We start from the raw sequence: 20,768 nt of genomic DNA, 5'->3' as shown, positions 1-20,768 counted from the left end.
AGTTGATCAAAGCACCAGATACCCGACCCCCCCCCCCCCCTAAAAAAAAGCAACTTACAGTAACTTGGAAATAATCTTTTTTAAATACCTTATTTTGCTACAGGGTCTCCCTGAGTTGCTTAAGGCCTTGATAAGTTGCTGAGGCTGGCTTTGAACTCATGATCCTCCTGCCTCAGCCTCCTGACAACTAGGATTATGGGCATTCACCATTGGTCCAGTTGAAATCATCACAACTACCTGGTGTCTGAAACCAGAAATAGGACCTTGATCTCAATTCTCCCAAATATCAGTGTCATTAAATTCCCTCTACTTATTGCCCAAATATCTTCCAATACTTGCTTTCCACCATTTCTTTGGAAAGAGCTCCATCCTCTCTCACCTCAGTTACTGTAACAGCCATCTTGTTAGTGTGGTCACTCTCCCTTGGATCATTTTTCACACTGCTACTGGAAGGATCTTTAAAAATCTGTATCTCAGGGGAGGGCTTGCTGTATGTCAGCTTTTTTATTTTTTTGAACAAGCTCCAATCTTGATGCACAACAAGATTTGACCCTGAGTATATGAGATAAAGTGTAAATAGCTTAACATATGAACCCTCTCAGACCTGTATTCTAGTTCTGAGATTAGATAGATAGATAAGAAAGAAAAGAGAGAGAGAGAGAAAGAAAGAAAGAATTTCTTAAGGGGAAGGGAGGGAGGGAGGGAAAGAATTTCTTAAGGTATAGTCCCTTTCTGGAGTTCTGTCCTGTACTTGAGTTCAAATCCTGAACATGGTGTTCTCTCAAGCCTGCAGGCCTCATATTGTTCTTCCTACATAGACTGCCCAATCTACCATTTCCTATTTACCTGCCTGGAGAACTTTTTTTGGGGGGCAGTACAAACAACACCATCTCTATAAAGCCTTCTTTCCTCTCTCCTTCCAGGTTTGTTCATAGCAATTCATCTCTCTGTACCGTCATTTTATTTATATAAAATCCCTTGTTAATTGCTAACTCCTCAAAGGAGACTGATATATCTGTTTTTGTATCTTCAGGATCTAGCAATGTTTTCATATATACTAGGCAGCTTAATACATGCTCCTTGAGTGAACTGTTTTACTCCCTAAACATGTGAGGGACTAGAGCTATCACTAAGGTACCTATCTATCCAGGGACCAGTTTTGTGGGAGCAAAAGACAGGCTTTCTTACCATTGGTGTTCCTTGATAGATTGAGGATGTAGAGCTGACTTCCAGCAGAACTTTGGAACTATACTGCCAGCAGGGTCAGACTGTCAGTAGGGGAATTTTACCAGTAGCCTGTGGCATAATCTGTTCTTTTTGTTTTGTTTTGGGGGATGGAAGACATGAGACTAAATCCTTGCTCTTTCCTGTCCACCCCTCCCATCTTAAATCCAAAGAACCTGGGACTACAGCCTCCTGTCCTCCTCACTGTCATTTCCACCAAACTTGTTCTTCCATTCCACTGAGACCTGCAACCTATCCTTCTGCCCTTTTGGTCTGTTTCTAGCTTGTCTTCCTTACCTATATAGTGTAGATTCCACATTCCATTATTGTGACCACATTCTTGCCTGTGCTCTTGGTGCCTCTACCATTATTTCATTTTAGTTGCCAAACAAAACTGTAATCTTAGATTGAATTATCCACCAGTATTCAAGCACCTACAGCTAAGATGCTAAAAGAATCTCAACATTGTATGTCTCTAAGTTTTATTTTCCAGCCTCGCTTGGACTTTCATTGCTAACCAGTCACTGTTCATTTCTAAACCAGGTCCTTTCCATTCTCTACAATTCATTCTTTTCAAACCTCTGACTTCAACTTTCTTTGCATCACCGGACTTCCTGCTTAGCCTCATAGGAGATACAAACAAGAAAATCAGTTTTGCATACTCTTTGGGTGCTGTGACAGTGAAAGTATCAGAGCTGTGAGCGTACCCAGAACTAACTTAACCTTGAGCTGTCAATAAAGGCTTCCTAAAAACAGCTCCACACCATAGTCACAGCTGGTCAGGAGGCTGAGACAGTAGTTTGAGACCAACCTGGGCAACTTAGTGAACCTATCTCATTAGGAAAGGGCAGTGGGAATTGTCCTGCCAAGCATACACAAGGCTCTGGACTTCAACCTCCACCCACTACCACTAAGCAAGACCAAAAAAAAAAATCCCAAACTTAGTGAAAGAAGAATAGGAGTTTTCCAGGCAAACAGAACAAAGATGGAAAAGCAGTTCTGTTTGGTTGGCACATTGTTATGTGTGCATTAAAAGATGAAAGTTGGAGCACTAAGTGAGGTGTGCATGTCTTTAATCGAGTGACTTGGGAGACTAAGGAAGGAAAGTTTGAGGCCAGTCTCAGCAACATAGTGAGACCCTGTCTCAAAAATAAAAAGGACTGAGGATATAACTCAGTAGTAAAGCATCCCTAGGTTTAATCCTTAGTATGCAGTACCAAAAATAAAAGTTGGAGAAGTGGGCAGGTTTATCTTAAAGCCAAATGGAAAAAAAAAGAAAGAAAGAAAAGAAACAATCCCGAGGTGAATAAGAAGACATTGAATTGTTCTAAATGGGAAGAAAATCAGATTTATCCCATGGACTTCAGTGAATAGACAGACTTAGGGGAGCAGAGACTTGCTAGGATAATCAGTTGAATGATTGAGGCTTGAAGTAAGGGAGGAATGGTGGACTTGGAGAACCATGAGTACATTGTTGATATATTTAGGAGGTTTGAGTGACAGGACTTGGTGATAGATTGGATGTAGGGACCAAAGCAGCAGGGGAATCTGGGATGACACTTGTGTGTCTAAAGACAACTAGTGTAGAACTTACAGAAAGGAAAAGTCAGAGATGAAAATAAGAAGTTCAGTTTTGTGCATGATGAGTTTGAGGTGCCTGATATCTGTGATGTCTAGTAGGCAAGTGGGCACTGTATCCAAAACCACAGAGATATCTGAGGTGCAGATGAGATTAGGAGCAGTCAGCATAAACGTGGTAATTGAAGCCTTGGGAGGGGATGAGATCCTTAAGAAAGGAAGTGGAGATCTGAGATAATTGGGCTTGGGATACGATTAAGGAATAGATGGAGGAGCTGTAGCTCAGTGGTAGATTGTTTGCCTAATATGTACAAAGCCTTGGGTGCAACCCTCAGCACTGTGAGGGGGAAAAAAAAGATAGATGAGGCTCCTGTGGAAGGAATGACCAGAAGCATGAGAAGAAAACTAGAAAATTTAGGGTCCTGAAAAGCAAGAATGCCTTTCAGTGTCAAGTTTCTAGAATGAGCGAGACATGGTGGTGCAGGCCTATAATCCCAGCAATTCAGGAGGCTGAGGCAGGAGGATTAGGTGTTCAAAGCCAGCCTCGGAAAATCAGTGAGATCCTATCTGTAAAATAAAATTTAGAAACACAGCGGTGGGTGGGGGGTGCTGAGGATATGGCTTAGTGGTTAAGCCCCCTGTGTACAATTCCCGATTTAAAAAAAAAAAAAAAATCCTGGAATGAGCTTTAACACCTAGTAGTTCTTCATAATATGCTCGTGTATGTCTTGCTGAATTATAAAGTCTAGGTACATAGGGTTGCTCTTGACCTTATTGATTAATTTAGTGTTCATAGAAAGTGCTCAGTAAATCTGAAGTAATGGGGAGTCTCCCTTTATGAATGAATATGTTCCAAACCACACATTCTCAAGCTTTGTGGCCAGTGATCATGGATAGAAAGTGGATTGTGATGTGTACAGAACTTGGGATCTTAGGAAGTTCCGTAACGGAAGAAGTAACAACAGCCAGTGGAGACAAAAAGAATTGCTTCTCTGTTCTTTCCCACTCCAAGTTCTTAGTGGAGGATTGAGCCCAGCATCCCAGACTTGTGTGACTATATATGCAAGCATTCAAAGTCTCAACTTGATTTTGGTCCCTTAGCCATCAATGGCTCAAGGTGTTGGCCTCTGAATAGACAGAGGCATCTTAAGTAGCAAAACTCCTTACTTTAAGCAAACCCAAAATCATGAAGGGAGACACCATGGAGTCAGCACCACCCACCGCAGCCTATCGCTCTGTCATGGAAGAGTATGGTTATGAGGTGGGCAAGGTCATAGGCAATGGCTCCTATGGGACTGTGTATGAGGCTTACTACACAAAGCAGAAGGTCATGGTGGCTGTCAAGATCATCTCAAAGAAGAAGGCCTCTGAAGACTATCTTAACAAGTTCCTGCCCCGCGAGATACAGGTCAGAAAGGGCTGGAAACTCATAACTAAATGACTTGAGATTTCTTAAAAGGGGTATGACTAGGAGCAGGTAGAGCCCCAAACCCCCAAATCAGATCTGAACATCTAAGCAACTGGGAAAATTCCTTAATATATATTCAAACTCTTTCCCATCTGCCCACTTGCCTCCAGCCTCCCAGTAAGTAAAAATGCAAAATAGGGTTTACTCACAGTCCACCAGTGCTCTGGAGTTGAGGGATTGATTCTGTTGTGGAGTTCTAAGTAAGTTGCAGCAGGAAGGTAGGAGAGGGTTGGGAGTATAGGCAGGGTTCTCCTTTCCCAGGTTTGATGGTTCCCTCTTCTGGGGTCAGGTAATGAAAGTCTTGCGGCACAAGTACCTCATCAACTTCTATCAGGCCATTGAGACAACATCACGAGTGTACATCGTTTTGGAGCTGGCTCAAGGTGGTGATGTTCTTGAATGGATCCAGCGCTTTGGGGCCTGCTCTGAGCCCCTTGCTGGCAAGTGGTTCTCCCAGCTGACCCTGGGTATCGCCTACCTGCACAGCAAGGGCATCGTGCACCGGTGAGGGCATAGCCACCCAGACTGCGGCCTTTGGGATCCCAAGGGGGTTTTATGCATATCACCCATTTGCTGCTCTTTTTTTTTTTTTCCTTCCCTTAACCTCTCCTCAACATCTAGGCCCATTCATCCATTCTGTTAATCACTGGTCAAGGATATTTGTAAAGTACCCACTGTATTCACACTCCCAGTGGTCCTGAGGTACCATCCTCTCTCTCTTCCTTTAGGCTCTGCTCACAGCTCCATGGCCTTCCTTACTACCTTGTGCTCCCATAATGGTCTATACCTCCCACTTTGCCTCTCCTCATCTCTAGCCTCTGACCCCTGGCCCTTCAGCTCCCAGTCTAATACTAAGCCCTCTCCCCAGCCTGACCCCCAGCCTTTCTGCTGCTAGTAGGGATTTAAAGTTGGAGAACCTGTTGCTGGACAAGCGGGAGAATGTGAAGATATCGGACTTCGGCTTCTCCAAGATGGTGCCTTCCAACCAGCCTGTGCGTAGTAGCTCTTCTTACCGCCAAGTGAACTTATTTTCCCACCTCAGCCAGACCTACTGTGGCAGCTTTGCTTATGCCTGCCCGGAGATCTTGCTAGGCTTGCCCTACAATCCTTTCCTGTCTGACACCTGGAGCATGGGCATCATCCTCTACACTCTAATGGTCGCCCATCTGCCCTTTGATGACACCAATCTCAAGAAGCTGCTGAAAGAGACTCAGAAGGAGGTCACTTTCCCATCTAACTGCACCGTCTCCCAGGAGTGCAAGGTGCTGGCTCCCCCAGGAGGGCTGAGGCCTTAGGGATGACCCACAGGGAAGAGTGAACCTAGGCCTTCCAATCCTGGGGAGAAGGCTCTTCCAACTGGGTTATCTCACACTCTTAAATATATAGTGGGGAGGGCTTAAAGGGTCTACCACTGGGCTCCAAACAGATGCTTGATAAAGTGGTTCCAGCTTCTATTCCTTTAGGCCAGAAGGGGATTATGCAAGAGATTCCCCCATCCTACCCCAATTCTTCCCTTCTCTTGCAGAAAATGTCTGGCTCTCTAGCATAAAAGCAGGGCTATACCCCCTTTCACCAGAGTGGTGTGATGGGCTATCTTGCTTCTTTCTTAGGTCCAACTGCTCATTGCCTGTGTGGCACAATGGGGGGCAAGCTCAGCCAAGACCTCTCTCTCCTCTGCCATAGAACCTGGTCCTCTGGATGCTACGCCCAGCTACCAAGCGTGCCACCATCCTGGACATCCTCAAGGATCCCTGGGTGGTCAAATTCCAGCCTGAGCAACCCACATATGAGATCAGGTTACTTGAGGCTGTGTGCCAGTACCCCGACAACAGTAATCGTCGTCGCCAGTCTTTGGAAGTCAGGAGCTGAAAACAACTAAGGCAAGGTGCTGAGAGGAGCAAAGTAGGAGGGTCTGGGGCTTTTATACCAAAAATAAATCTAATTCTGACAGTTTCATCAGTTAGGGTGGATTTTCTGGCCAGATCCTGTAACCAGTAATCTTGACACTTGTGTAGGTCAACAATAATTCGATGCAGTTCATGGGGGTGGTGGGTGTGTTTGTGTGGGGGGGTGTCAGATACTCAAGATTAATACCCAATTAAGTATGCACTTAATGTTCAAGAAGTGGGACAAAAGCTCTACTTTATAGTTCTGCCTATCTATAGTCCAAAATGATAGCATTGTATGTTCTTTCACAAATGAGTATTAGGCCATATTTAGTACTTTGGCTCCTCCTTCCTTCAGTGCCACCTTAACTACTATTGAAATAATACCAGGTAGTCAGGACTCCTTGTACTGTTGCTCCCAGACATAGAAGTGACAAGAGTCTTCAAGTCACACCAAGTCTTCTCGTTATGAAAGCTAAGAACTAGTGAGTTCTAGATAAAGGAAAGCTACTTGCTCTATCTATCCCTGTATTCTCCCTCCCTGTCCTTGAAATGTGCTTTGCAAAGGAAAATGGGGAAGTCATGACTGAGAAAAGCAGTTAACACTAGAGATGGCTCCATGGAAGTTTGCTTACCCTCAACACTAGGCACCTTTAGGATAAACCAACTTCAAAGGTAAAGTTATTTCCCTAGAATACATGTTGAGATTTAGAAACACCCATTTGTTCTATGTTCCAACCCCTTCTCATGACTCATTGTTCACATGTTCAGTGCTTAAAACAGCTTTAAGACAGAGAAGAGTTTCAAGTGTACGTGAGAGAGTATAGACACTGGTGATCCATCTACCCAATTTTATTGATAACAAGGGCACTGTAACTGCTATCAAAGAGAATGGAGCCCAGGGGTCCCTGCAGCAAGATCCTTCAGCGTTCAGCCAGGGATGGAAGGGCAACAGGTCCCTTTCTCATACAGGCATACTACCACATCAGCAAGACCTCCCAAAAAAGCTGTGCTTCTTTAGCTTGGCATTTGGCACTTAAGGAAAAGGGACCAATGAAGGCAGCAGGAGGAGGACAAACCCAGACTCAGGATACCCACTCAGCCAACTGTTTTAATTCTTCATCTTCATCCTCTTTGGGAGCTTTGAGGACAAGGACACCCAGAAAAAGAAAGGAGAAATGTTAAAGCCTCAGTAACTTCTAGCTATGCCCTACTGTGAACCCTGGAGCCTACTGAAGTGTGTCTCCCCAGCAAAGAACCTAAAGGTGTGTAGTCCTGCTTTTGAGGCTGCTACTCATTCCCACAGCACCTTAATGCAAATTAGAAAAAGCTTCCTTTTGTTCCCAGCATTTGCATCCCTAAAGCAGGGTACACAGCTTGCAGTACTCCACTGAGTGGAGCACAGGTTGGATTCTGGATTTCATCCACACTCCCTTTTAGTCATGCTATTACACAGTCAACAACCTGCATATGTGGCAGGATGGATGGGGAACAGTCTTACCCCATATCTCCCCACATCATCAAGTCTTCCAGACAACAAATAGTCCTGGTTACCTGGCCCTGCAGGCAGATGTGTAGAAGGTACACTAGGCAATTTGACTGGGGGTTCTTCTTCCTCATTGCCCACATTTAACAACTCCTGGGCCAATTTCTCCTGCTCTAGTTCCTCTAGCTCTTCCAATAATTCATCCTGGATATGGGATGACAAAAAAGTTAAAGACCAAGAAAAGAAATTTCAACTTTCAAACAGATCACTTTTGAAATTCCCTTCCAAATCTGCCCCAAGAGCTTCTCTTGGGCATTCATTCTGGCCAGTCTCAGCTTCTCTAATAGTCCCTGACCCCTCACCCCCCATTACCTCATCCACATCATCTCCAAAGCCCACAGGCCGAGAAATGGCATCTGAGATCTGCTGGGCCAGTTCCTGTTGTTCTGTGATATCAGCCATCAATTCATCCACCTTGTCAATGTCCCTGAGAACAAGATGTACAGTGAAGAAATCAGGCAAGACCCCTACCCCAAATTCCTTATATCACATGAATGAAACCCTTCTGTCTTGTGGCCTCATACTAATAAATTGATGGCAGGAAAAAAGGTAGAATCAAGTCTGGGCCAAGGAACAGCAAAAAGCCACAATGGAAAGTACAGGCTGTGCTAATGATCTTTAAAAATTAAAGAAATCATCTTTTCTCCCTAGAATGAATGGCCCAGCAACAGGATTTTTCTTGAAGGAATCAAGGAGGCAGACAGGTCTTCTTATCACAAGTTTACACAAGTTCATATTCTGAAAGGCTTTAAAGTTGAAAGTGTTAAGTTGTGGGTGTAGCTCTGTGGTAAAGTGCTTGCCTCGCATGTGGAAGGTCCTGAGTTCAATCCCCAGTGTTACCAAAACCAAAAAAACCTTGAAAGTATAATCCCAAACCATCCTTCCCAGTGTATAGGTACTCTCCTCCTCTGCCCCGTACCTACATGTCCTGGTAGGCTTTTTTCATGCCTTGAGCAGCAACCTCCATAGTACGAAGCACTTCTGCATTGGTGGTGGCATTCTCAATCGCTTCACGCTGAAACTCCAGGGTGGATAATGTTCCATCGGTTTGTGCCAGCTGCTGTTCCAATCTTTTCTTTCTCCGCAAAGCCTGCAGGGCAGCTGACCCAGCCCACATCCTGAACATCAGAGTCAGAAATACCCGATTCCCACCTGGGCCCTCCCCAGTGGCTCCTTTCCCTTATTACCTCTTTTGTTCTTGGTCCCATGCTTCTTGGCTGTTTGTAGCTCCTGCTGAATCTTCTGTTCCAGAAACTCCTGTTTTTTGATCAGTATCTTCTCAGTCTCCTTCAGTTTCTGTATTGCTTCTTCAGGGGTTGGCCCCTTTTCCTTCTTCCCTGAAGAGTCCAGTGCAACACAGACCCATGTTGTGTAAAAGACAAATATTACCCACCAATTGTTGAGTGCACAGTATGTGCCAGGCACTTGACTCTTAATCTATAAATGATTCTCTACAATGAGTATACTATCTTCACTTTAAAAATCTGAAAACAGGCACAAAGGTGTTATTTTTTATTTTTTTGTCTAAAATCACAAGAAGAAGTTTAGTAGGAATCCAAAATGTGGCACAATGACTTTGAAAGCCAATACTCTTTTTGCTCTTTGAAGTAATTTCCAGCTACCACCACCCCTTTTGGCGGTACTGGGGATTGAGCTCAGAGTGCTGTACCACTGAGCTAGATCCCCAGCTCTTTTTATTTTTTATTTCAAGACAGGGTTTAAGTTGTCAAAGCTAGCCTGGAACTTACGATCTTCCTGCTTCGGCCTCTTGAGTAGCTAGGACTACAAGCCTACACCACTGCACTCAACTGACTCCAGTCACTTTTTTTTAAATACCTTTATTTATTTATTTTTATGTAGTGTTGAGGATTGAATCCAGTGCCTCACACATGCTAAGCAAGCGCTCTACCACTGAGCCTCAGCCCCAGCCCCTCCAGTCACTTTTAACAACCACTATTTTCATTTGCTGTCCTAGGAGATGCCAAAGATCCTAATCCCACAATATCAAACTAAATGAAGTACAAAAGGCTAGAGGGAAAAAAAGAATAGTTTCTCCCTTCATCTTCTATACAACACTCATTTTCCCAAATAGAAATCTGATACCTTTCTCTGGGCAAAATCCTTCCCTACTCTCCATTACCTACAGGACAAAATCCAAAACTTTCTAGGGAGACCGAAGGCCTTCCCTTTACTTTTCTCTCCTCTTCTAATCACGTACACTGCGGCAGGCAAAACTTTTCCCCCATATATCTCTCTCCTGCCTATGTTTTGTGATGCTTGTTACCACTTCTGGAGTACTCCACATAGCAAACTGCTAGCCTGGTGGAACACCGCCGACACCTACTTCTGTGCTTCCCTAGTGTTTTAGGAATGTCTATTATTGAGTTGCTATACTACACAAATGGCCTGTGTTCCCCTTGACATGAGCTTCCAGAAGGTAGTCTTTCACCTTAGGTCTCGACTGCCCAGCTAAGTAACCATCAGTATTTTGGAAAGGACTGGATAGAGGCTGCTGGAAATTAGTAACCCCCAGCCTGTGCGGTGGGAACCAGCTCAGTCGCCATGCTCTCCACTCACGTCCCCTCTCTCTGACCACAAGCTCAAGACTTAGGGATCCTGGAAGACAAGCGGGAGGGAGCAAGGCGCCCAGACTAGGCGGGGCCTATTGGCACCAGAGATGAGTCTGGCTTCAACTCGGGCCGGTGTCTTCGGTCCGCCTGACTCCTGAGGTTTTTCCCCGGCGGGGCGCCGCGGTCGCCCCCACCCCCCACTCCGACCAGCATCTCTAGGCGGCCCAATCTCACCCCTCCCGAAGAGTCTGCCGAGCCCACTCATTGCGTCCTCGCCTCTCCCGCCTCCGCCCCTCCGCGTGCCCCGCACTTCCGCCTCGCTCCTGGAGAGTAGGCCGGCCTTGGCCAATCCCTCCTTAAGGCGCCGCGGCGACATCATCAACAAGCGCAAAGGAGACCACTGCTGTCATGTGACCAGGGCCACCATCCCCAGGTTGACGCGCTCCTCTTAAAGCGGCCGCTTCACTTTCTACTACAACTGGTTTTGTTTCTAAAACTGGTTTTGTTCCGTGGAAGGGAACGTACAGCATAATAGCACCCACCATTGGGGTAGTGGGAAAATTCTTCAGGCCCCTCAGTAAATGGCGTGGGGATGGGTTCCAGAATGAAGGAGTCACAACCTTTGGGCTGCCACAATCTATATGGCAGAACCTGTCTCACACTCCACTCTGGGCACCTCAGGTCGACAACCAGCCCCAGTTCACACACTAGAAAAATAAAAACAACCCACACATAGATACACTTTAATAAATTGCAAATGCACCTGAAAAAAATGCCTTCTCCGTTTCCTTTCCATTTTAGGCTTCAAATGAGGCTCATCCTCAGGGCTGGACCTCAGTGCCCAGCTTAAGAGTTAGTGAATGTTTCTAACCCTTGGGCTAGGGTTTGAAGACTCATTCCATTCTGAATGTGAATGCAGAGAACACCTATAAGGAAAATAAGTCACATTTCATCAGCTTTTTTAGGCCTTTCCATTATTACTCACCTTTTGTGGGTGTCACCTGTCATGCAGACCATCCACCCTGCACATAACTACCTAATACCCTCTTAGGAACACTTTCTTACTTTCTTCTCATTCCCCAAATGGCTCTCCTCATTGCTCATACCCAGTTTACCAACATCTACAATATTTCGCTTCTCATCATCGAAGAAGATCATCTGGGCGAAAGAAACCCCAGTCTTCTGCTGCAACCTGTGCAAGAAAGAGCAGGGGTAACCAAGCTGGAATCTTGGCCTCTCTGGTACTCTCCCTGCTGGCTCCTACCCTTATTTCCACCTACCTCTCAAAGTGTGTGACTTTGCTGCCCGGATAAATTTCCCGATGAGCAAAATATCTAACAAGGTCAAAGAGCTCCAGTAGTTGGTTCGCCCCTTCTATCTCACCTGTCCTGCAGAAAGGTATAATAGATGGGATAGGAGAGTGAAAGGCCAAGTCTTGAAGAACTGCAAGCAAAGTTAAATATAACCAGGGGGAAACCACTTTGCTGTTTTTCCAGGAAGGCTAGGCTTCCTCTGCCCTCATTCAACTCCACAGACTTCTGTTTGACCATAGCTGGCGGTTAGCCCACGTTTAGTAACCAAAATGCACAGGAGGATGTACAATTAGGAAAAATATGCACATAATCTGAAATTTGCACCCCCTAAATTTTAGTACTCAAGCGGTTATGTGAAATGTTTCCCCGTGCATGCATCCTTCAGCATTTACAGGGATTGTTGTTACTCCCTCTTCTTACCGGGAAGCCGCTGCGACGGGCACCCCAAGGTCCTGTAACCGTTCTAGGACCTTAGACACCTCCGGGTACAACCGAATGTTCTGGCCCCGACTATCCCGGACAGTTCCATCACTAGAGAGGATGAGAAAACACTCAGCTCCGGCGGCGTCGCAACTCGCCTAGTCCTCCGATACCCTGCCTCACCTGCTCTTGTGGAATGGGGGGTCTACGTGCGTGTCGACCCAAAAAGGCCACAGCGTGTAATCTACGAGAGGAAGAGCGAGGGAGGTTCAGCCTTGGGGTGCGCAAGGAGTCGGCTTACCGCTGGCGAGGGAAAAGGAGCATGCCCTACGAAACTATTCCTGCCCGTTCCTCACCCAGATCAAAGACTGCGAGCTTCGGGAGCCGTGCCATGCCTCGGTCCCGGAGGCTGCGTGCCAAGTTTGCGTTTTCTCCCCTGCCGGAAAACCCGCAATACTGCAGAGGCCAAAGAAGCCGCCGGGATGCCACAGAGAAAAGAGACTAGAGCGTCGCTGAGCTCCCGCAGCCAGTATGGCGATAGCGCAAGAGCGCCTTCTGCTGCGGCACGGGGAAAGGCCTGCAGCCCCGCACCAAAGTGACCGGAGATATAGGGGTGGGATCCGTCTAAGGCACTGGCCACAGGCATCTTCCCCTTAACTTTTTCACTCCAACCAGTTTTCACTAGAGAAGCCAAGGAAGGGAAATCCTTTCTTCTAAAAACACCAGCCCTTTTACCTTACCGAGACTGAATATCCCATCCCAGCTTATCACTCCTTCTCAACCTTTCTCTACATTGGCCTATTGATAGTTTCTAACTCAGAGTCTTTGGCTGTCGCAGAGCTTCTTGATTCGTTCCACCTTTAGAGAGCAAGTAGTCAGAGACTGCTTGAGGATAGAACCATGGAAATGGGAAGAACAATAACTATACAGATATTGGACTAAGTTCATAGGCACACTCAAAGACACAGGCAAGGAGAAGGGTGTAGTGTCTGTTGCCACGTACAGTGGTGCACGCCTAGAGTTCTAGCTATTCAGGTGGCTGAAGCAAGAGGCTCACTTTTAGAGGCTCATCTAAAACATAAATAAATAAACAAAAAGAATGTAAGGTCTGTAAAGCCCTTCAGGCTTTCTCCAACTAGGTACAAATGTAGAGTCAGAGCCACAGTGTGAGAAAACCTTTTCTCCTGGCTACTACTATTCACTTCAGTAGTATGTTAACAGATGTGCAACAACCAGGTTGTGGAAAGGAACTAACATGCCAGTTTCTATAATTATTCCTATCAGGGCGAATTTCCACCAACACAAAGTCACTTACATGGAGTTGGAAATAGGTGGCAAGAAGTGGCTCTCATGAACCAGCCTCACCAACATACACCTGAGTGGGCTTTCCTAGAGTGTGATAATCCCTCTAAGGGCACCAGCTCTTCATGGTACTGCTCCTTAAACCTAGTGTAAATAGTTATCATTGGGTCTGTTTTTATTTCAGTCACATTTGTGCAACAGAAAAAGATTACAGGAGGCCAGGAAATTTTATTGACAACTAGGGACACAGCCATAAGAGGGAAGCACACAGGACTGCAAATTAAAATCCAATAGCCAGCAGGGGCCCTTTGGGCCAGGAACATTGCATCCTGGGGTCCTCATATTCTCCCACCACACACAAAACTAGGCATCCAGGGGAGGGGGGAGTGGCTCTGGTGTCCCAGAGAGTGACAGGATATATGATGCCTCATTATGAGCAACAGCATAAGGAGGTGAACTGGAAGGAAGGTCCGTCACTGCCTGAGACTATCTCCTCCTCTCAGAGCCAACACCAGGTGGAGAACTGAACCACCTAGAATCTTGTAATCAGCTGCTGTCTTCTCATCATTCCTACAGAGGGGCAAAAGAAGCATTAGAAATACCGTCTGGAATAGGTGTTCTCTCTCTCTTTTTTGGGGGGGTCATGCTGGGGATCAAACCCAAGGCTTCAAGCATGCTAAACTAGTGTTATATCCTTAAGCTGCTAAGTTACATCCTCTACATCCACAGCCCAAAAAGTTTGTTTGTTTATTGATACTGGGGATTGAACCCAAGGGCAATGAGCTACATCCTCAGTCTTTTTAAGACAGGATCTCACTAAGTTGCTTAGGGTCTCATTAAATTGCTGATGCTGGTCTCAAATTTACGATCCTCCTGCCTCAGCCTCCTGAGTTATTAGTATTACAGGCTGAGCCAGTATGCCCAGCTAGAACAAGGTTTCTTAATCTGGGTTTCATGGTTCTCTCTGGGAAGTCTGTGAACTTGAATGAGAAAAAATTCAACCTTTATTTTTACTAACCTCTAACTATTTCTTTTAATTTTGAAAATAGGAAAAAAAAAGTATAAAAACTCATAGTAGCATTGGCAATGTAAGTAACTTGTTAACAACAGAAATTAGATATGTCCATATCATATTACAATGTTTGCAGGTATCTTGAAAATATTTCAAAATTACAGCAGTTATTAGACCCACTACTAGATCTTATTTATTATTAAAGAAGCACATGTTATTATACCACATTTGTTTTCATAATTTGATAACTGTAGTTCAATATAATTAGTTTCCTTTCTAATTCCACATATTTTATTCTATACTAAAAAAATTTCTCTGTCCTGAGAAGTACTCTATAAGCTTTATCAAACCGCCAAAGGGTTCAAGGCACCAAAAAAATAATTAAAAAAAGAAGGGCTGGGATTGTAGCTCAGTGGTAGAGTGCTTGCCTAGCATGTGTGAGGCCTGGGTTCGATCCTCAGCACCACATAAAGATAAAAAAAATAAAATAAAGGTTAAAGGTACCATATCCATCTACAACTACCAAAAAAAAAAAAAAAGAGAGAGAGAGAGAGCGCAAGAAAGAGGCAGGCCTGACCCATCTCAAGCACTTGTCCCCACTTCCTTTTCACATAACATCACTTTACCCTAACTTTCCCTCCAAACTCACATCTGTTTGCCACTGTAGATGAGCCGCTGCTGTTGTGGGGGAATTCCCTCTTTCTCTTCGACACGCTCCTTGATTCGCTCCACCTTTAGAGAGCAAGTAGTCAGAGGCTGCTTGAGGAAAGAACCATGGAAATGGGAAGAACAAGAACTATACAGATAGCATGACAGCAAATGGACTAAGTTCATAAGCACACTCAAAGACACAGGCAAGGAGAAGGGTGTTGGGCATACATCACCTTGTCTGTGGGTTCAATATCAATCTCAATTTCCTTTCCAGTCAGCGTCTGAAAGGCAAATGTTATTATAAGTCCTATAATCCAAAATATAATTTATCTTCTAGGTAAAACAGACTGTCCTATTCTCTGTTGACTTCTAAGAGATGGACATTCTCAGCAAGGTTGCTTTGGAGAATCAGAAGGCTTTGATCATAACTGTATTATCAAACAGTTTTAGGCTGTGGATGACTTTGGTAGGGCAAGATTCTGTGAACCATTAGATCCTCCTGTTTCCACAAGCCATCTCCCTCTGTCCCCTCCACAATCCAAATCAGTAAGAATATTGTTTTGTTTTTTATTGGATGATACAAGAATGAGAGGTATTCTAAGTATTCCTTCAAGTCAGAAAGACTGCTCCAGAATAAATATCAACACTAGAAGTCACCTTTCAGATATTTCAAAGACTTCTCTAGGATACCAGAAAGTCCTTTATTTTTTTCTCTCTCTCTTTTGGTATGTGTGTGGTACTGGAAATTTAAACCAGGGGCAACTACCACTGAGTCACATCTCCTACCCTTTTTAATTTTAAAATTAAATTTAATTTTTTGATGCTGGGGATTGAATCCAAAGGTGCATTACCACTAAGTTACATCCCCAGCCTTTTTATCTTTGAGACAGGGTCTGGATAAGTTGCCGAGGCTGGTCTCAAACCTGACCCTCCTTCCTCAGCCTCCTGAGTTGCAAGAATCACATCTATGTATTTGTCATCAATCTGGCTATGTAAAGACTCTTCAATTAATTACATTTCTAGGTTACCAACTTGGAGGAAAAATTTGGGCATGTATCCAGAGGCACATGTAAGGTTTATTGCAGTGACATTTGTGAAAGCATATCACTAGAAACAGCCTAGTAAAACCTGTTATAAGAAAACTGTCAGAGAAAGGGGAAGTACAGGGGATTGAAATGGAGCAAATCATGTTATATGCATTTATCAATGTGTCAAAATAAACCCCACTATTATGTATAAATGATTTGCACTAATAAAAAACACAAAAAATTAAACAATGGTACAGCTATACAATTATACATTATATAATAAGGAAATATCTAAATGATGTATAATTCTTTTTTATTAAAGATTTTTTTTAAATTTATTTTTTAGTTTTAGGGGGACATATACCTTTTATTTTTATGTGGTGCTAAGGATTGAATCAGTGCCTAATTCATGCTAGGCGAGCACTATACTGCTGAGCCACAACCCCAACCCCATAAATGATGTATAATTCTTTAAAGAATGTATAATTACATAACATTTTCTATATGCAGACACATGTATATGCACAAAAAAAAGAATTAGAAATATACACACCCCTCTTAATTGTGATTATTTTTTAAAAAGGGCGGTGGTTTGAGAGAAGGCTTTATCAAGGGTAACTCTCCCTTTATCTCTGTTTAAATTTTTTATAAAATTATATTCCTTTATCACATAAATACTAGTTAATATTGTGGGGGTGGGGTACGGGGGGGAGAACCCAGGGACACTCTACCATTAAGCTATATCCCCAGCCCCTTTTATTTATTTATTTATTTTTGGGTAACAGGGATTGAACCCAGAGGCACTCTCCCACTGAGCCACATCACCAGACCTTTTAATTTTTTATTTTGAGACATGATCTTGCCAAGTTGTTTAGGGCCTCAGTAAGATGCTGAGGCTGGCCTCAAACTGGCAATCCTCTTAATTCAAACTCCCAAGTCACTGGGATTCTAGGCATGCAGCACCACACCCAGCTGTGATCCAGGCTTCTTAAAGTGGAGATTTTACAGCCAAGAAACAATTAAGACACAAAAAAAGAACAAACCAGCACACAAAGAAGTGCCATATTGAATATTACTGTCCAAATACAAGAGACTATGACAAAATGCTATGGTGAGTGAAAATTAACGATCAATGTAACCTGAATGAGGTAACATGCCCACAAGAATAGCTAAGAAATGAGATCAGTAGAAACTGGCAAGGGTTCAGAGAAAGTGAAATGTTCAGATATTGCAGGTGGGAAGGCAAAACAGTGCAACACTTTGGAGAATTGTTTGGCAGTTTCTTTTCAAAGTTATATATACCTACCACATGGCCGAGTAATTCTATTCCTAGGTATTTATCCAAAGGAAATGAAAACATTTATCCACAAAAAGACTTGTATAACAATGTTTACAGAAGTCTTATTCATAATAGCCAGAAACTGGAAACAACCCAAATGCCTATCAACAGAAGAATGGATAAACAACTATGATATAATTATCTAATGGAATACTATTCAGTATTAAAAAGGAACAAATTGTAGATACACATTACAATAGATATAATACTGAAAGAATCTAGACACAACAATTATATATTGGCCAGGCATGGTGACATATGCCTGTAATCCCAGCTATGTGGGAGGTTGGCAGGATTGAGAGTTTCAGCCTGGCCTAGGGAATATAGTAACCCTGTCTCCAATAAGAAAAAAAAAAAATTATCTATCTGTACCGTATCATTCTATTATATGAAGTTCTAAAACAAGCAAAACTAAAGTACAGAACTTTCTGGGGTGGGGGAAAGGGATGAAAATGTTTTAAAGCTTGTAGTTACATGGGTTTATATTACTGTTAAAAATTCACTGAACTGAACCCTTAAAAACTGTACATTTTATTTATCTTTTTTTTTTTTTTTTTTTNATAATTTTATTATATTAAGACAACATGGATGAGAAATGAATGAGAAAACAAGTTAAGATTAGTAAACACAGCTGCCAGAGTAATCTACAACAGGGAAACCAATGCCAGATGTGTGGTTAGGGAACAATATGATCAAAAGAAGCTTAAAGAAGACCTCTGTACACTATGGTTTTGGTACACCATGTCTTGGTTTAGACTATACACTTTAAAGAAGGAATGGAAGTAAGAAAATAGAACTTTCACAGAGAAACAAGGATTTAAGGCTTTGGGGGTTTTTTTGTTGGTGTTTTTTTTGTACTGGGGATTGAACCCAGGGACGCTCTACAACTGAGCTACATCCCCATCCCTTTTTAAAATTTTATTTTGATACAGGGACTCATTAAGTTGCTGAGGCTGGCCTCAATCTTTCAATCCTTCTGCCTCTGCCGCCTAAGTAGCTGAGATTATAGGTGTGCATCACAACACCCAGCTAAGGATATATGTTAATGAACCCCAGACCTGCAGGAAAGTAATGTGATGGGAAAGAAAAATAATGCATAAATTGGTTTCATATGAAAAATGAAGTACTATAGAAGAGAAATGATTCTAAAGAATTGTGTTCCAGATACGTGATAAATCAAGGGTATTAACATACGAAATGGGTCCTAGAGAAGATGACTTATGATAGAAGATGATGTGCTTAAATTAGGATCACGGAGATTAGGTTATAAGATTTAAATCAGGAAGGATTTAATTGTAAAGGATTACAGAAAGATATGGATGAAGTCAGTTAACCGGTTACTGACTTCAGTTACACAGAAACAACAATTGAAAGGTGGATAATTCACAAAGGAACCCCCACAAAAGCTATCATTTACATAGTAATTAATATCGAACAAATTGCTCTCATGTGTTTAATATATAAAGAATGAAGTAAACAAAAAAGAGATGGAGGACAGAGATCTGATAGGAAACAGAAGGCAAAGTGTGGCAGGGAAAGAGACTGGAAATTTTAAATGACTGTAAAAATGGATTTAAAAAAAGGTAAAATCTACAACCTTGATAATCAAAGTATAGTCTTCAGATAAACAGCAATCATCATTTCCTGCTAGAAGACTCTCATACTCCATCCTAGTCCCACAGAATCATAATCAGCATTTCAGCAAGACTCCCTGGCTATTCTAATGCACTTTGAAGTTTGAGAAGTCCATTTGGAACACAGTAGTTTTTAAACTGTAGGTCTTAACCCACCAGTGGATAATGAAACAAACTTAGAACTAAAAATATCAGAAGGTATCACTCACAGAAAGTTGTTTGTGTTTAATATTAAAACTTCTTAGTGTGGGTTGACATTTTAAAAAAATGAAAAAACGTTTAACAAAAGAATAGTAATAACCCTCTTCTTTGGACTAGGAGGACATGAAAAAGCATGAGCATTCATCCTTAGTGCTTCTAAAAATTGTGACAGTGAAGGACTAAGAAACACATATGAATAGTAACACATGCGTGTAATATATATATAAAAAAATGAAAACAAGCTTCACAAAACAATACCCTTATCCAGCAGTATACCTTGATCTTTTCTTTTTTTAATGGTGCTTGCGACCCACAGAGTTGATTTTAGGTTTCTAAAAAGTCTGAAAAACAATGATTTTCAACATGCTCTCTGGCAAGAGATAATTTGGAAGGACTAGAAGAGAAGCTTAAGAATGGCTATGACGGGGGCTGGGGCTCAGCGGTAGAACGCTGGCCTAACACATACAAGGCCCTGGGTTCGATCCTCAGCACCACATAAAAATAAATAAAATAAAGGTATTGTGTCTATCTACAATTTAAAAAATTAAAAAAAAAGAATGGCTATGACATATTGTAAACATGCTAATAAGCTGATGAAATAAGGACAGAATTACTAAGCTATAAAAAGGCAAACTAGTGTTGAACTGTGTCAATTGCAGGTTTTTTTTTTTTTTTTTTTTTTTTTTGTGTCTCTGGCTAAAAGTACAAAAGAGAAAATAAGAGGAGTTAAAAATTGGTGAAGAACTACCACAGGAGATGAGAGATGAAAATAAGGAAGACAGCTAGTACCAAGAACTAAGAAACCGTAACTACCTGCCTCAGTCAAGAAAGCGATACACAGCTCAGAAAAGCAAAAGACGACTGAATCCCAGCTCCTCAAGAACGGCTTACACACATCTCGGCAATCACCAGCAAAGGCTTATAGTCTACAGCCTTTGGGAGACCTCCAGTTTTCCCAAGCTAATGTTTCAGCACTGTGCTTGGAGATAGCCTACATTAGGGGCTGCGAGCAGCAGATAACCTGGGCATGAAGAATGGAGGGCAGAGCTTTTCTCAAGAATCCGGGGATAGGGGTGGCAAGCTGCCGCTAGACTTTCTCTAGACAGAGCGGGTTCGAATGAAGCGAGACCCTAGGGTCGTCAGGCGGGGCCAGCCTCCAGCTCTCAAAGCCCACCGGGGTCCCCCTATTTCCCATGACCCCTCGCGCTGAGCCCCGAGGCTGTCAGCACTCTCCAGATAAGGCGTGGTTTTCCTTCCCCGCTTTTCCCGTAAGATGCAGCGGCCAGCCCAGTACCACTGAGTCTTGGCAAGCGTGGAAGTGCTCCCACCTTCACTTTAATTAGCATCTTCTTCCCAGATTGTGGCTGCAAACAGATAAATTGCTGCTTCTCCCGCTACGGTCGCCGCCGACGCTTCCTAACACTCCGCTTGTGGGAGTCACTTCTGCTTCCGGGTCACCCTCTGGCCACACCCCCCCCCAGTTTCTACAGGGTTTCCGAAAGGCTCACGAATGCTCCCGCGCTTCGTTTCAGTTGCGTTGTAAATAAAATAACGCAGCCGGATTAAGTGTAGCAGAAATGACGCTTTCCTAATTCT

At 43.2% G+C, this 20,768-nt stretch overlaps 4 protein-coding genes across 11 annotated transcripts in view; 1 reads left to right on the top strand and 3 right to left on the bottom strand.

Annotated features, from left to right (window-relative positions):
- Window positions 1-6,226, top strand: part of Tssk4 (testis specific serine kinase 4) — a 14,833-nt gene extending 8,607 nt beyond the window's left edge. For 3 of the 7 annotated variants that reach the window (XR_007345848.1, XR_007345846.1, XR_007345845.1), the window contains one exon: window positions 5,881-6,226. Coding sequence is in view for 1 of the 7 variants with exons in the window: in XM_015492199.2 (XP_015347685.1) it covers window positions 3,989-4,210; window positions 4,560-4,774; window positions 5,139-5,532; window positions 5,954-6,139 (1,017 nt within the window). In the remaining 6 variants the exon portion in view is untranslated. Of the gene's footprint in view, window positions 1-3,636; window positions 4,775-4,891; window positions 5,533-5,880 lie in introns of those variants that run through there. The other 4 variants (XR_007345847.1, XR_007345844.1, XM_015492199.2 and 1 more) reach the window with 3 other exon arrangements.
- Window positions 6,227-6,993: 767 nt separating this feature from the next.
- Chmp4a (charged multivesicular body protein 4A) lies at window positions 6,994-10,984 on the bottom strand. Its single transcript, XM_015492144.2, has 6 exons — window positions 10,507-10,984; window positions 8,890-9,039; window positions 8,626-8,803; window positions 8,015-8,129; window positions 7,711-7,846; window positions 6,994-7,297 (listed from the first exon to the last, which is right to left on the bottom strand). Exons 1-6 carry the CDS (start codon window positions 10,649-10,651, stop codon window positions 7,242-7,244), a joined length of 780 nt encoding a protein of 259 aa, XP_015347630.1. The 5' UTR covers window positions 10,652-10,984; the 3' UTR covers window positions 6,994-7,241.
- Window positions 8,783-13,376, bottom strand: Mdp1 (magnesium dependent phosphatase 1). 2 transcript variants are annotated; one of them, XR_007345843.1, is made up of 8 exons: window positions 12,362-13,376; window positions 12,189-12,249; window positions 12,006-12,116; window positions 11,553-11,660; window positions 11,379-11,464; window positions 11,036-11,198; window positions 8,890-9,039; window positions 8,783-8,820 (listed from the first exon to the last, which is right to left on the bottom strand). XR_007345843.1 is itself a non-coding variant. In XM_015492164.2 (6 exons), exons 1-6 carry the CDS (start codon window positions 12,396-12,398, stop codon window positions 11,166-11,168), a joined length of 477 nt encoding a protein of 158 aa, XP_015347650.1. In that variant the 5' UTR covers window positions 12,399-13,376; the 3' UTR covers window positions 11,036-11,165. The 2 variants fall into 2 exon arrangements, 1 of the variants encoding a protein (XP_015347650.1); XM_015492164.2 differs by lacking the exons at window positions 8,783-8,820; window positions 8,890-9,039 and having other exon boundaries at window positions 11,338-11,464.
- Window positions 13,377-13,515: 139 nt separating this feature from the next.
- On the bottom strand, window positions 13,516-20,655 carry Nedd8 (NEDD8 ubiquitin like modifier). Its single transcript, XM_015492177.2, has 4 exons — window positions 20,501-20,655; window positions 15,204-15,251; window positions 14,969-15,051; window positions 13,516-13,877 (listed from the first exon to the last, which is right to left on the bottom strand). The coding sequence occupies exons 1-4, from the start codon at window positions 20,516-20,518 to the stop codon at window positions 13,781-13,783; spliced, it is 246 nt and encodes an 81-aa protein (XP_015347663.1). The 5' UTR covers window positions 20,519-20,655; the 3' UTR covers window positions 13,516-13,780.
- Between the last annotated feature and the right edge of the window lie 113 nt (window positions 20,656-20,768).

The sequence above is a fragment of the Marmota marmota genome, unplaced genomic scaffold (genome assembly GCF_001458135.2).
Source record: "Marmota marmota marmota unplaced genomic scaffold, marMar, whole genome shotgun sequence".
Classification (NCBI taxonomy): domain Eukaryota; kingdom Metazoa; phylum Chordata; class Mammalia; order Rodentia; family Sciuridae; genus Marmota; species Marmota marmota.
The sequence above is the reverse complement of the archived record's forward strand: the minus strand, read 5'-3'. Positions and strand labels throughout refer to the sequence as shown.

What these genes read in the sequence shown, in the direction of transcription:
- Chmp4a (XM_015492144.2), bottom strand. Translation starts at nt 10,651, where the DNA reads ATGATGTCGCCGCGGCGCCTTAAGGAGGGATTGGCCAAGGCCGGCCTA. An exon ending in TGGGACCAAGAACAAAAGAG is followed by an intron (nt 8,804 to 8,889) that starts GTAATAAGGGAA and finishes GGGCTGGGTCAG; the next exon opens with CTGCCCTGCAGGCTTTGCGG. An exon ending in ACATCTGCCTGCAGGGCCAG is followed by an intron (nt 7,298 to 7,710) that starts GTAACCAGGACT and finishes TTGTCCTCAAAG; the next exon opens with CTCCCAAAGAGGATGAAGAT.
- Mdp1 (XM_015492164.2), bottom strand. Translation starts at nt 12,398, where the DNA reads ATGGCACGGCTCCCGAAGCTCGCAGTCTTTGATCTGG. An exon ending in GCTCGCAGTCTTTGATCTGG is followed by an intron (nt 12,250 to 12,361) that starts GTGAGGAACGGG and finishes TTCCTCTCGTAG; the next exon opens with ATTACACGCTGTGGCCTTTT. An exon ending in CCCGTCGCAGCGGCTTCCCG is followed by an intron (nt 11,661 to 12,005) that starts GTAAGAAGAGGG and finishes ACCTTTCTGCAG; the next exon opens with GACAGGTGAGATAGAAGGGG.
- Nedd8 (XM_015492177.2), bottom strand. An exon ending in ATATTGAACCCACAGACAAG is followed by an intron (nt 15,052 to 15,203) that starts GTGATGTATGCC and finishes TGCTCTCTAAAG; the next exon opens with GTGGAGCGAATCAAGGAGCG. An exon ending in ATCTACAGTGGCAAACAGAT is followed by an intron (nt 13,878 to 14,968) that starts GTGAGTTTGGAG and finishes GCCCCTCTGTAG; the next exon opens with GAATGATGAGAAGACAGCAG.